Source organism: Hyla sarda, chromosome 5, assembly GCF_029499605.1.
Source record: "Hyla sarda isolate aHylSar1 chromosome 5, aHylSar1.hap1, whole genome shotgun sequence".
NCBI lineage: Eukaryota > Metazoa > Chordata > Amphibia > Anura > Hylidae > Hyla > Hyla sarda.
The window spans coordinates 282,573,187-282,587,035 of NC_079193.1; the positions used below are offsets into that span (position 1 = coordinate 282,573,187).

The following is a 13,849-nucleotide window of genomic DNA, read 5'->3' on the forward strand; positions in this document are numbered from 1 at the left end:
TCAGGGAAGACACTAGACCTAGACTGCAGGATAAAGAAAAGAGAAGAAAACAAACCTTTTCTTTTTTCTGTTCTGCTGATCCTTTTTTTGCATATATGATACTGAGCTTCTCTTGATCTTTTAAGAAACGCCTGCGCAGTCTCAAAATTTCTGACCTTTTTTCAATTCCTGTGTCATAAAATGTGGTTATTTTTCACAGTATTTCAAAAGTTTACACAAAAAAAAAAAAAACTCAAGTAATCTAGAGATTTACGACATTATTTAAAATCATACATGCTCAAAAACATGAGGAAGATTCTATTCACATCCATGGTTATTCAGTACAGCTACTCCTGATAACTAAATCTTAATACCTGTACACCCTGTGTCCTTACCAGGTTAAAGAAGACCTATCCACGCTCCCAATTATTTTCCTAAATACTTCACAATAAATAATTTCAGAGCACCTTTTCTTTAACCCCTTCATGACCCAGCTAGTTTTGGCCTTCATGACCCAGTCCGTTTTTTCAAATCTGACATGTGTCTGTCTCTTTAAGTGGTAATGACTCTGGACTGCTTTTACCTGCAAAGTGATTCAGAGACTGTTTTTTCAAGACATATTGTACTTTATATTAGTGGTAAATTTTTGTTGATATATTAAAGGGGTACTCCGTCCCTAGACATCTTATCCCCTATCCAAAGGATTGGGGATACGATGTCAGATTGCCGCGGTCCCGCTGCTGGGGACCCCCGGGATCTCCGCTGTGGCACTGCGCTATCATTACTGCACAGAGCGAGTTCGCTCCCATGGGTGCTCTTTCCTTCTGGAGAGAGAGTTCTGGCTTGGCATTAATCCCGATTAGCTTTTTATATTCCGTAACTGGAGCTAAGCTGATACCAAGGAACATCGCCTGAAAAGGTGATGTAATGAGCTGATTTGCATATTCCCCTACCCAGAATGCCTACGGAGTGCTTAGTGGCCCTTGAAAGCTCCGTCACACCAGGAGTGGTGAACTCTCCCTGAGTTAAATACTCATCCCGTTTAGTTTGTATGTGTGTGTGTATATAATATATATATATATATATATATATATATATATATATATATAGATGTAGAAAAAGCGCAGCACTCCTCAAATACGTGAAAAAAAGGTAGTGGTTTATTGGCTCACATAGCAGCAACGTTTCTGTCCTACCATAGGACCATTTTCAAGCTTGAAAATGGTCCTATGGTAGGACAGAAACGTTGCTGCTATGTGAGCCAATAAACCACTACCTTTTTTTCACGTATTTGAGGAGTGCTGGGCTTTTTCTACATCTATATTACATGGACTTTGATCGGGTCTGGGGCGCTGGCACCCGCTGCTGTATTGGATAAGTAGTGCTGCAGATTTTCTTCATTTATATATATATATATATATATATATATATATATATATATATATATATATATAGTGGTCCCTCAACATACGATGGTAATTCGTTCCAAACGACCCATCGTTTGTCGAATCCATCGTATGTTGAGGGATCCGTGCAATGTAAAGTATAGGAAGCTGTACTCACCTGTCCCCGCCACTCCGGACCAGGTCCTCATCGCTCCCGATGCTGTCCAAGGGGCTCCCGATGCTGTCCCGCTGCTCCGGTGTCTTCTTCGCGATCCTCCGGCTTCTTCCGCATCTTCTGCAGGGTCCGGGCCTCGCTTTCTGGTGACGTTATTACGCTGCTGCGCCGGCGCGGCGTGCGTAGTGACGTAATAACGATGCCAGAAAGCGAGGCCTGGACCCTGAAGAAGATGCAGAAGACGCCGGAGGATCGCGAAGTGGACCCGGAGCAGCGGGAATAAGTAGGCGAACCTGCCCGGGATGCTTAAACTGCTATCCGACAGCAGCTTAAGCATTTTGCGCTGTCGGATAGCAGTTAATGCGATGGCCCCGACATATAAAAGCATCGTATGTCGATGCTGACATCAACATGCGATGGCCTCTGAGAGGCCATCGTATGTCGATTTTATCATATGTCGGGGCCATCGCAGGTCGGGGCATTACTGTATACCAAAACAAAGCACAGCACTCCAACTGACTGTGAATTATTTTCTCATGTGAGCATTACAACGTTTCACAAATAAGAGGGTTTTTATACCCATATACCTCATTAGCCCCTTAAGGACCCAGCCCAAATATACCTTAATGACTCGGCCATTTTTTGAACATCTGACCACTGTCACTTTAAGCATTAATAACTCTGGGATGCTTTTACCTTTCATTCTGATTCCGAGATTGTTTTTTCGTGACATATTCTACTTTATGTTAGTGGTAAAATTTTGTCGATACTTGCATCATTTCTTGGTGAAAAATTCCAAAATTTTATGAAAAAATTGAAAATTTTGCTTTTTTTTTTTTACTTTGCTTATAAGGAAAATGGATATTCCAAATAAATTATACATTGATTCACATATACAATATGTCTACTTTATGTTTGCATCATAAAGTTGACATGTTTTTACTTTTGGAAGACATCAGAGGGCTTCAAAGTTCAGCAGCAATTTTCAAATTTTTCACAAAATTTTAAAAAATCGTAATTTTTCAGGGACCAGTTCAGTTTTGAAGTGGATTTGAAGGGCCTTCATATTAGAAATACCCCACAAATTACCCCATTGTAAAAACTGCACCCCTCAAAGTATTCAAAATGACATTCAGTAAGTGTGTTAACCCTTTAGATGTTTCACAGGAATATCAGCAAAGTGAAGGAGAAAATTCAAAATCTTCATTTTTTACACTCGCATGTTCTTGTAGACCCAGTTTTTGAATTTTTACAAGTGGTAATAGTAGAAAAAGCCCCCAAAATTTGTAACCCAATTTCTCTCGAGTAAGGAAATACCTCATATTTGTATGTCAAGTGTTCGGCGGGCGCAGTAGAGGGCACAGAAGGGAAGGAGCGACAATGGGATTTTGGAGAGTGAATTTTTCTGAAATGGTTTTTGGGGGGCATGTCACATTTAGAAAGCCCCTATGGTGCCAGAACAGCAGAAAACACCACATGGCATACCATTTTGGAAACTACACCCCTCATGGCATGTAACAAGGGGTCCAGTTAGCCTTAACACCCCATAGGTGTTTGACAACTTTTGGTTAAAATCGGATGTGTAAATGGCAAAAAATTATTTCACACTAAAGTGCAGTTTTCCCCCCAAATTTACCATTTTTACAAAGGGAAATGGGAGAAAATGCCCCCCAAAATTTGTAACCCCATCTCTTCTGAGTATGGAAATACCCCATGTTAGGACGTAAAATGCTTTGCGGGTGAACAAAATGCTCAGAAGAGAAGGAGTCACATTTGGCTTTTTGAAAGCAACTTTTGCTGAAATGGTTTTTTGAGGGCATGTCGCATATAGGAAGCCCCTGTGGTGCCAGAACAGCAAAAAATACCCACATGGCATACTATTTTGAAAACTACACCCCTCAAGGAAGGTAACAAGGGGTCCGCTGAGCCTTAACACCCCACAGGTGTTTGACGACTTTTCGTTAAAGTTGGATGTGTAAATAATTTTTTTTTTTTTTTTTTTTAACTAAAATGCAATTTTTCCCCTAAATTTTACATTTTTACAAGGGGTAAAAGGAGAAAATGACCCCCAAAATGTGTAACCCCATTTCTTCTGAGTATGGAAATACCCCATGTTAGGACGTAAAATTCTCTGCTGGCGAACTACAATGCTCAGAAGAGGAGGAGTGCCATTGAGCTTTTGGAAAGAGAATTAGTTTGGAATGGTAGTCAGGGGCCATGTGCATTTACAAAGCCCCCGTGGTGCCAGAACAGTGGACCCCCTCATATGTGACCCCATTTTGGAAACTACACCCCTCACAGAATTTAATAAGGGGTGCAGTGAGTATTTACACCCCACAGATCTTTGGAACAGTGGGCTGTGCAAATGAAAAATTAAATTTTTCATTTTTACGGACCACTGTTCCAAAAATCTGTCAGACACCTGTGGGGCGTAAATTCTCAATGTACCCTTATTACATTACGTGAGGGGGTCACATGTGTCGGGGGTCCATTGTTCTGGCACTATGGGGGCTTTGTAAACACATGTGGCCTTCAATTCCGGACAAATTTTCTCTACAAAAACCCAATGGCGCTTCTTCTCTGCTGAGAATTGTAGTTCGCCCGCAGAGCACTTTAAATTATCATATGGGGTATGTTCTAACTCAGAAGAGATGGGGTTACAAATTTGGGGGGGATTTTTTCCTATTTTCCCTTGTGAAAATGAAAAATTTAGGGTAACACCAGCATTTTAGTGAAAAAATTTAAAAATTTCATTTTCCCATCCAACTTTAATGAAAATTCGTCAAACACCTGTGGGGTGTTCAGGCTCACTACACCCCTTGTCACGTTCGGTGAGGGGTGTAGTTTCCAAAATGGGGTCAAATGTGGGTATTTTTTTTTTTTTGCGTTTGTCAGAACCGCTGTAAAATCAGCCACCCCTGTGCAAATCACCAATTTAGGCCTCAAATGTACATGCTGCGCTCTCATTCCTGAGCCTTGTTGTGCGTCCGCAGAGCATTTTACGCCTACATATGGGGTATTTCCGTACTCAAGAGAAATTGCGTTACAAATTTTGGGGGTCTTTTTTTTCCTTTTACCGCTTGTGGAAATAAAAAGTATGGGGCAACACCAGCATGTTAGTGTAAATGTTTTTATTTTTTTACACTAACAGGCTGGTGTAGCCCCCAAATTTTCCTTTTCACAAGCGGTAAAAGGAAAAAAAGACCCCCAAAATTTGTAGTGCAATTTCTCCCGAGTACGATGATCCCCCATATATGGCCCTAAACTGTTTCCTTGAGGACTAAATTAGGGATTGCATAGGGGTGGACATAGGGGTATTCTACACCAGTGATTCCCAAACAGGGTGCCTCCAGCTGTTGCTAAACTCCCAGCATGCCTGGACAGTCACTGGCTATCCAGAAATGCTGGGAGTTGTTGTTTTGCAACAGCTGGAGGCTTCGTTTTAGAAACCCTGCCGTACAAGAAGTTTTATATTTTTATTGGGGGGGACAGTGTAAGGGGGTGTATATGTAGTATTTTACCCTTTATTATGTGTTAGTGTAGTGTAGTGTTTTTAGGGTACATTCACACTGGCGTGTTACGGTGAATTTCCCGCTAGGAGTTTGCACTGCGGTGAAAAATTTGCGGCAGCCCAAACTTCAAGCTGGAAATTTACTGTAAACCTGTCTGTGTGAATGTACCCTGTACATTCACATGGGGGGGGGGAAACCTCCAGCAGTTTCAAAACTACAACTCCCAGCATGTACTAATCACCGAAGGGCATGCTAGGAGATGTAGTTATGCAACAGCTGGAGGTACCCAACTACAACTCCCAGCATGCCGAGACAGTTGTTTGCTTTCTGGGCATGCTGGGATTTGCAGTTTTGCAACATCTGGAGAGCAACAGTTTTTAGACCAGTGCACAGTGATCTCCAAACTGTGGACCTCCAGATGTTGCAAAACTACAACTCTAAGCATGCCCAGACAACAAACAGCTATGTGGGCATGCTAGGAGATGTAGTTTTGCAAGATCTGGAGGGATATAGTTTAGAGACCACTGTATAGTGGTCTCAAACTGCAGCCCTCCAGCTGTTGCAAAACTACATATTCCAGCATACCCAAACAGCTGTCTGGGCATGCTGGGAGTTGTAGTTTTGCAACATCTGAAGGGCTACAGTTAGAGACCACAGTCTCAGACTGTAGCCCTCCAGATCAACTTACCGGCTTCCGTAGGATCCCGGGAGCCGTCCTCTTCAGACGCAGGTCACGCCGCCCACCGATCAACGTCGCCGCAGCCTCCGGATGGATAAGTGGACGTCGACGCCCGGTCCCCTTCGGTTCCCCGTTCTGCCCCGCCTATTGTGGGTGGGCAGGACGGGGAAAACGAAAGTTAACCCCCCCGCCCCCGGTCTGCTATTGGTCGTCGCATCTGACGATAGCAATAGCAGGGATAGGAGGGGTGGCAACCCTGCCATCTCACTCCTATGCCTACAGGGGGATCGTGGGTGTCTTAGACAACCGCGATCCCCCTTCTATTCCGGGTCACCGGGTAACCATAGACCCGTATGACCCGGAATCGGCGCAAATCACAAGTGTGTATTCACTTGCGATTTGCGCCGATCGCCGACTGGGGGGGAGGGGTCTGATGACCCCCTTGGGCATTTGCGCGGGGTGCTTGCTGATTGATATTAGCAGTCACCCCTGCCCGGAAATTCCCACGGGCGTATGGATACGCCCTGGGTCCTTAAGTACCAGGACGTCAAGGTGTATCCATACACCCTAGGTCCTTAAGTGGTTAAAGGTGTACTCCGGTGGAAAATAATTGTTTTTTTTTTAAATCAACTGGTGCCGGAAAGTTAAACAGATTTGTAATTTACTTCTATTAAAAAATATTAATCCTTCCAGTACTTATTAGCTGTTGAATACTACAGAGGAAATTCTTTTCTTTTTGGAACACAGAGCTCTGTGCTGACATCATGACCACAGTGCTCTCTGCTGACATCTCGCGGACCCGACCCCGGCAACAGGTAATTATGCCACCGGGGATAGGGGGAGGCAACGGGGCAGCGGCGCCGGCAATGGGTGCCGCGGCCCCTTCTCTCCCCCTGGCTGTCGGCACCGCTTCTCTCCCCCTGGCTATCGGCGCCGGCACCCATAGTCAGGGGGACAGAACGGGCAGCGGCGCCGATGGCCAGGGGGAGAGAAGGGCCGGCAGCAGGGCTCTAGACCCCAGGAAAGGCAGGGGGAGAGAAGCGGGCAGCGACGGCCTCTCTCCCCCTGCCTTTCCTGGGGGTGTATGGGGGTATACACGCGCACACACGCACCCTCATTTTACCATGGATATTTGGGTAAAAAACTTTTTTTACCCAAATATCCTTGGTAAAATGAGGGTGCGTGGTATACCCCGATAAATACGGTACTAAAATGCAAACACATGTGAACATACAATTATTAAGGAAAACTAATATATACTTTAAAGTTGGAAGAAAACATCTACCACCTCCGTGTAATGGTGATGTAAGGGTGGGTATGTGATCAATGCACCCGCTTGTAAACGCTGTGCGCGCTTCCGTGCACTTGATCACAATCATGTGACTCCATATCGCACCTGACCCGTTACCCGGCAACCACCAACGCTAAACGCGCGGTAGTGCACGGAGATCACAGAGCAGGGGTGCACAGAGCTGCATACAATCTGAATAAGATCCTAACAGGCTCTAAACAAAAGTCTGCATTGGGCAACGTGTACGTGTAGCATATAGACATGTCCTGCGTGCAATAAGATCCAGCAGAGGTAGGCTCTTTAACCCCTTAAAAGGGTACTCCGGTGGAAAACTTTTTTTTTAATTTTTTTAAATCAACTGGTGCCAGAAAGTTAAACAGATTTGTAAATTACTTCTATTAAAAAATTCTTAATCATTCCAGTACTTATTAGCTGCTGAATACTTACAGAGGAAATTCTTTTCTTTTTGGAACACAGAGCTCTCTGCTGACATCATGACCACAGTGCTCTCTGCTGACACCTCTGTCCATTTTAGGAACTGTCCAGAGTAGGAGAAAATCCCCATAGCAAACATATGCTGCTCTGGACAGTTCCTAAAATGGACAGAGATATCAGCAGAGAGCACTGTCGTCGTGATGTCAGCAGAGAGCACTGTGTTCCAAAAAGAAAATAATTTCCTCTGTAGTATTCAGCAGCTAATAAGTACTGGAAGGATTAAGATGATTTTTTTATAGAAGTAATTTACAAATCTGTTTTAAAGGAGATCTCCGGAGTATAAAAATTGTCACCCATACTGCCGGCAGTAAAAAAATAAAGATGTACATACCTTCCTCCACTCCCCCGGGACCTCCGGTAACCGGCTCCGGCGCGATCCACCTCCTGGTTGCCAGTGGTAGGATGAATCATACTGCGCTCAGCCAATCACCAGCCGCAGTGAAGTCCGACTCGGCCGGCGATAGGCTGAGCGGCAGTGTGAGAACGCTTCAGGACACAAAATTCTTCACTACACCGGCACCTGCGGCCGGGGCCGAAAACGTCACTCAGCCTATCGCCGGCCGAGTCAGGACTTCAGTGCGGCCGGTGATTGGCTGAGTGCAGTAAGACTCTCCGACCACCGGCAACCAGGAAGAGAATCGCGGCGGAGACCGGAGCCGGTTACCGGAGGCCGATCAACTTTGAACGCCACGTCTAAAGTGAAGCTAAACTGTTGCTGTTTAGCTCAGGGGGCTGTTCGGGATCGCTGCGACGAAATCGAGGCATCCCGAACAGCTGAAGGACACAAGGAGGGTCCCCTTAGCTGCCTCCTGGTGTCTGATCGCCGAATGACTGCTCAGTGCCTGAGATCCAGGCATAAGCAGTCAAGCGGCAGAATCATTGATCTATGTTATCCTATGGGATAATAAACATCAATGTAAAAGATCAGTGTGTGCAGAGCTACAGCACTGCAAAAAAAAAAAAAAAAAGTGGAAAAAAAAGTTAATAAAGATCATTTAACCCCTCCCCTAATAAAAGTTTGAATCACCCCCGTAAAAAAAACCCAGTGTATATAAAATAAAAATAAACACGTGATATCGCCGCATGCGGAAATGTGCGAATTATAAAAATATATCGTTAATGAAACCGCACGGCTAACGGCGTACGTGCAAAAAAATTTCCAAAGTCCAAAATAGCGTATTTTTGGTAACTTTTTATATCATGAAAAAATTACTAAAACGCGATCAAAAAGTCTGATCAATAAAAAAATGGTACAGCTAAAATTTCAGATCACAGCGCAAACAATGAGCCCTGTACACAGAATAATAAAAAAGTTATAGGGGTCAGAAGATGACAATTTTAAATGTATAAATTTTCCTACACGTAGTTATGATTTTTTCCAGAAGTACGACAAAATCAAACCTATATAAGTAGGGTATCATTTTAATCTATGGACCTACAGAATAAAGATAAGGTGTCATTTTTACCGAAAAATTTACTGCATAGAAACGGAAGCCCCCAAAATTTACAAAACGGCGTTTCTCTGTAGATTTTTTAGTAAAATGACTGATGTCATTACAAAGTAGAATTGGTGGCGCAAAAAATAAGCCATCATATGGATTTTTAGGTGCAAAATTTAAAATGTTATGATTTTTAAAAGGTAGGGAGGAAAAAACGAAAGTGCAAAAACGGAAAAACCCTCGGTCCTTAAGGGGTTAATGAAAAATAATAATAGTAAAAAATATTTTAAAAAATTAATTAAAAATGAAAAAATGCATATTAAATAAAACAAAACTAAAAAAAATAATAAATAAATTTAAAATAAAATAAAAACAAATAATGAAAATAAAAAATGAATTCTGACTCATTGCACATATCGGGGTATAACTTGCACCACTTGGGACAGGTCACTGTCTTGACCTAAGATAGGCCAAGGCGTTCAACGTCAAAGGGGGGACCACTATGTTTGAGACCGTCAAGTCCCCACCCACTTGGGTCACCCCACCGTAGCTGATTACCAAGTGCGCCTGCTTTCCAGCAGCGCTATCCCCTCTTTTCCACCTAAAAGCATTGTATATTCAGAGAAAACAAAAGGAAAATATAGATGAAATAAAACTAAAACTGAAAAAATCCCGGAATAAATATTAAATACTAGCTGAGTACCCGGCGTTGCCCGGTTTTTCCTTCCTAATCCTTTTTGGGGAGGAAAATAAACAAAGGAGAAAGCTTTTGACTTCATATGCAGTCCTCCTATATTGTTGTCATATCCCGACCCCACAACCCGACCTCCTATCCCTACCTCCTATCCAGTCCTCGACCTCCTATCCCGTCCTCCAATCTCGAGCTCCTATCCTGACCTCCTATCCCGACCTATCTCAACCTCCTATCCCGTCCTCCTTTCCCGTCCTCCTATCTCGACCTCCTATCTTGACCTCCAATCCCATCCTCCTATCCCGACCTCCTTTCCCGTCTTCATATCTCGACCTCCTATCCAGACCTCCTATCCCGTCCTCCTACCCCGACCTCCTACCCCAACCTCCTACCCCGACCTCCTATCCCGACCTCCTATATTGTCCTCCTATCCCATCCTCCCATCCTGTCCTCATATCCTGACTCGTAATATGTATACCAGGTAATGAAATAGCTCCAGCCTAACGGAAATTAGATGGGAACATACATTTCCCATTGATTTGCATGGGACTTAAAAAAAAAAAACCCTGACCCTCACAAATGGGGGTAGTTAAGGGTTAAATTAACTATCCTATATTTTAAGTGGACATATAAGTAACATGTGGCCAAGTACTATCGAAATATCTCCTGCAGTTTGGAAGTTATGCGGTAACATATATTTCCCATTGACTTGCATGGGACTTTAACCCCTTAAGGACGCAGGACGTAAATGTACGTCCTGGAGCGGTGGTACTTAACGCACCAGGACGTACATTTACGTCCTGTGCATAACCGCAGGCATCAGAGCGATGCCCGTGTCATGCGCGGCTGATCCCGGCTGCTGATCGCAGCCAGGGACCCGCCGGCAATGGCCGACGCCCGCGATCTCCCGGGCGTCCGCCATTAACCCCTCAGGTCCCGGGATCAATACAGATCCCGGCATCTGCGGCAGTGCGCAATTTCAATCAACGATCGGATCGCCCGCTGCTGCGGGGATCCGATCATTCAGAACGCCGCACGGAGGTCCCCTCACCTTCCTCCTCCCGGCGTCTCCTGCTCTGGTCTGAGATCGAGCAGGCCAGAGCAGAAGATCGCCGATAACACTGATCTGTTCTATGTCCTATACATAGAACAGATCAGTATTAGCAATCATGGTATTGCTATGAATAGTCCCCTATGGGGACTATTCAAGTGTAAAAAAAAATGTAAAAAAATGTAAAAGTAAAAAAAAAGTGAAAAATCCCCTCCCCCAATAAAAAAGTAAAACGTCCGCTTTTTCCTATTTTACCCCCAAAAAGCGTAAAAAATAAATTTAATAGACATATTTGGTATTGCCACGTGCGTAAATGTCCGAACTATTAAAATAAAATGTTAATAATCCCGTACGGTGAACGGCGTGAACAAGTCGGAGTAGTTGATGTCTCCTCGCCCATAACATTTGAGCATGAAAAAAATGTAATTACCAACATGTTAACTCGTGTGTATCACATCACATATGGAGAGAACCCCAATGATGTCCCTTTACCTCTCCATCATGCCTCTAAATCACTTTAAATTCTGCATTAAGACCAAATGGATGCAATGTCTTCAAATTATGAATCCACCATTATTCACGTTTCTGAGCAATGCCAATCTGTCACCCCCTCTCACAGGGTTGGACAAAGGTCCCCAAACATGGGGCAAATACCATTAACCACAGTAATGTTGTGTATAATGGAAACATGACAATCATAAAGTAATATTGGCAAAAGTTAGGGACATGTCTGTTAGCCAAAGAAAGATGGGAAAGGGAGGTGTGAGAGTTAGAGTGAGCTGAGTACGAGTAGGAGGCAAGTTATGAGGGGGGGTGCAGGGGGGGAGGGGAAGGGTCGCGTTGAGGCGGGGGAGGCGGGGTTGCAGTCAGACCAAATCGTAGAAAATCTGAAGAAGCGGAGTAGTCTAACCAGTGGCGCCATCGCGTGAGGTAACGCTCAGTGGTGGCATTGAGATCAGCCAGGCATTCCTCAAGGCCTTAGATGTGTAAGACTTCCTTAAGCCAATCCATAACAGTAGGGGGGGGGGGGGACGATAACTTCCAACATCTCGGGATAACACGTCTAGCTGCAGCAAGCAATATGCTCGCTAGGCTTTTCTTCAATTTTTCTGCCAGGCCGGGTAGCATAGAGAGCAGTAAAGCCTGGGGGGTGTCAGGAACATGTGTGCCTGTGACCATGATATCTCGTATTGCCGACCAATAGGGTGTCAGTAGGGGGCAAGAATGCCATATGTGGATGAGCATGCCCGTATCACTTTTGCACCTCCAGCAGGTGGGCGAGACTGAGGGATAAAAGCGATGGATCAGGGCTGGGACCCTGTACCATCTGGACAACAATTTATAGTTCGTCTCCTGAAGAGCTACAGCTCTGGAGGCTTTATGACAAAGGAGAAAGGACGTGTCCCATTCCATAATACTGGGAACAGTGTTCAATTCTCTTGACCAACTCTGCTGGTAGGGCAAAAGGGACTGAGGGTCCCGACTGTTGAGTATAGAGTATAATAGAGAGATGACATGAGTTGGGCTAGTTGGCGCTATGCACAGTTGTTCAGGAAGTCAGTTCTCTATGGAGTTCCCCAGGAAGCCGCCAGGTGTTCTAAAAGTGTTGCAATTGAAGATACTGGAAGGAGTGTAAGGCTGGGTTCACACCACGTTTTGTTAAGTACGGCTCCCGTATACGGCTGGGAGGAGGGGGCGGGGCTTAATTGCGGCGCCCGCACTCAGCCGTATTCGGGAACCATATTCAATGTATGTCTATGAGCCGACCGGAGTGAACCACAGCCTCCGGTCGGCTTCGTTTTCGGCCGTATGCGGTTTCCCGACCGCAGGCAAAAACGTGGTCGACCACGTTTTTGCCTGCGGTGGGGAAACCGCATACGGCCGAAAAAGCAGTGCAGTGTCGCCTAAGATGTCAGATAGGGCTTTTAAGGAGGAGGTCTGGAGAACCCGGGCAATGGGAAGAGGGGAACAAGTCCGGGCAGCCAAGAAGTCAGGCCCCGTAGACCCTGGGAGAAAATCCGGATTGCCTGTTAGGGGAGTTAGAGGACCCAAAGGTCTAAGTAAACCCACGGCAGTGATGTGTTGAAAACAAGTATGTAGTAGTATCCTAGAGACTAGGGGAAGGGAGGTCTTATTGGCCGTAGTCCAGTAGGCGGGCCGAATCGAGGGGAGTGAAGTGATAAGAAAAGGGGCAAGAGCGTTTTCCAATTGGATCCACAGCTTGGTTCCGGCAGCGTGAAACCCATCTAGAATACGGGCTGCTACCGATGCCAGGTAGTAGGTGTAGGGATCGGGGAAGGCTAGGCCACCAGTTGTTTTAGACTGCGTCAGAGTGCGTTTAGAGAGTCTATGTCGTCCCTGGGACCACACAAAGTTAGAGAAGAGTGTGGTTAGAGGTTTGAAGAAGGTGCGAAGAAGCAGCACTGGCAAAGCAGGAGCAGATTCATTTTCAGTATGTTGATACGACCAATCCATGAGAAATCTTTACGCTCCCACTTGGTCAGGTCACTCTTGAACCTGGTCAATAGGGTCGCCAGATTCAGTTCAACAATACAGGAGAGGTCCTTGGGGATAATAACCCCCAAGTACTTGAAAAAAGAGGGGTGCCAGGTAAATGGGTACTGACCCTGCAGGTTTAGGGCCCGCAGCGCATCCAAAGACACGTTCATAGCCACACTCTTAGTCACGTTAATTTTAAAATTACTCAACGCACTAAAGTCATCCAATACCGACAAGAGTGCGGGGAGTGATGTTTCCGGTGCAGAGATATACAGGAGAAGATCGTCTGCAAAGGCCGAACACTTGAAATGAAGGTCTCCCACCTGTATACCTCTGATGTCCGGGTGCATTCTAATCGCCTGCATAAGATGTTCCATCACAAGAACGTAAAGTAGGGGGGACAATGGGCAGCCCTGTCTGGTGCCGTTCTGTATGGACAAGGGTTCTGAAAGGGAGCCATTAATCCGAATTCTAGCTGACGAGTTGGTGTAAAGCGCCATTATACGGCTCAAAGCAAGGCAGCCAAGGCCCAAGTGGGTCAACACCCCTCTCATAAAGCCCCACCGCACTCGGTCGAAAGCCTTTTCGGCATCAAGCGAGAGGACCATGCATGGCAATTTAGTTGATTGAGCATGATGGATTAGTGAGAAAGT

At 45.1% G+C, this 13,849-nt stretch overlaps 2 protein-coding genes across 4 annotated transcripts in view; one reads left to right on the forward strand and one right to left on the reverse strand.

The window, feature by feature from the left end:
• Nucleotides 1-13,849, forward strand: part of SPIDR (scaffold protein involved in DNA repair) — a 1,058,688-nt gene that overhangs the window by 1,027,836 nt on the left and 17,003 nt on the right. The gene's annotated exons all lie outside the window — the stretch shown is intronic.
• PRKDC (protein kinase, DNA-activated, catalytic subunit) overlaps nucleotides 1-13,849 on the reverse strand; it is a 631,631-nt gene that overhangs the window by 133,735 nt on the left and 484,047 nt on the right. For all 3 annotated transcript variants that reach the window (XM_056521838.1, XM_056521836.1, XM_056521839.1), the window contains one exon: nucleotides 56-168. In XM_056521838.1, the coding sequence (XP_056377813.1) occupies nucleotides 56-168 (113 nt within the window). The remainder of the gene's footprint in view (nucleotides 1-55; nucleotides 169-13,849) is intronic.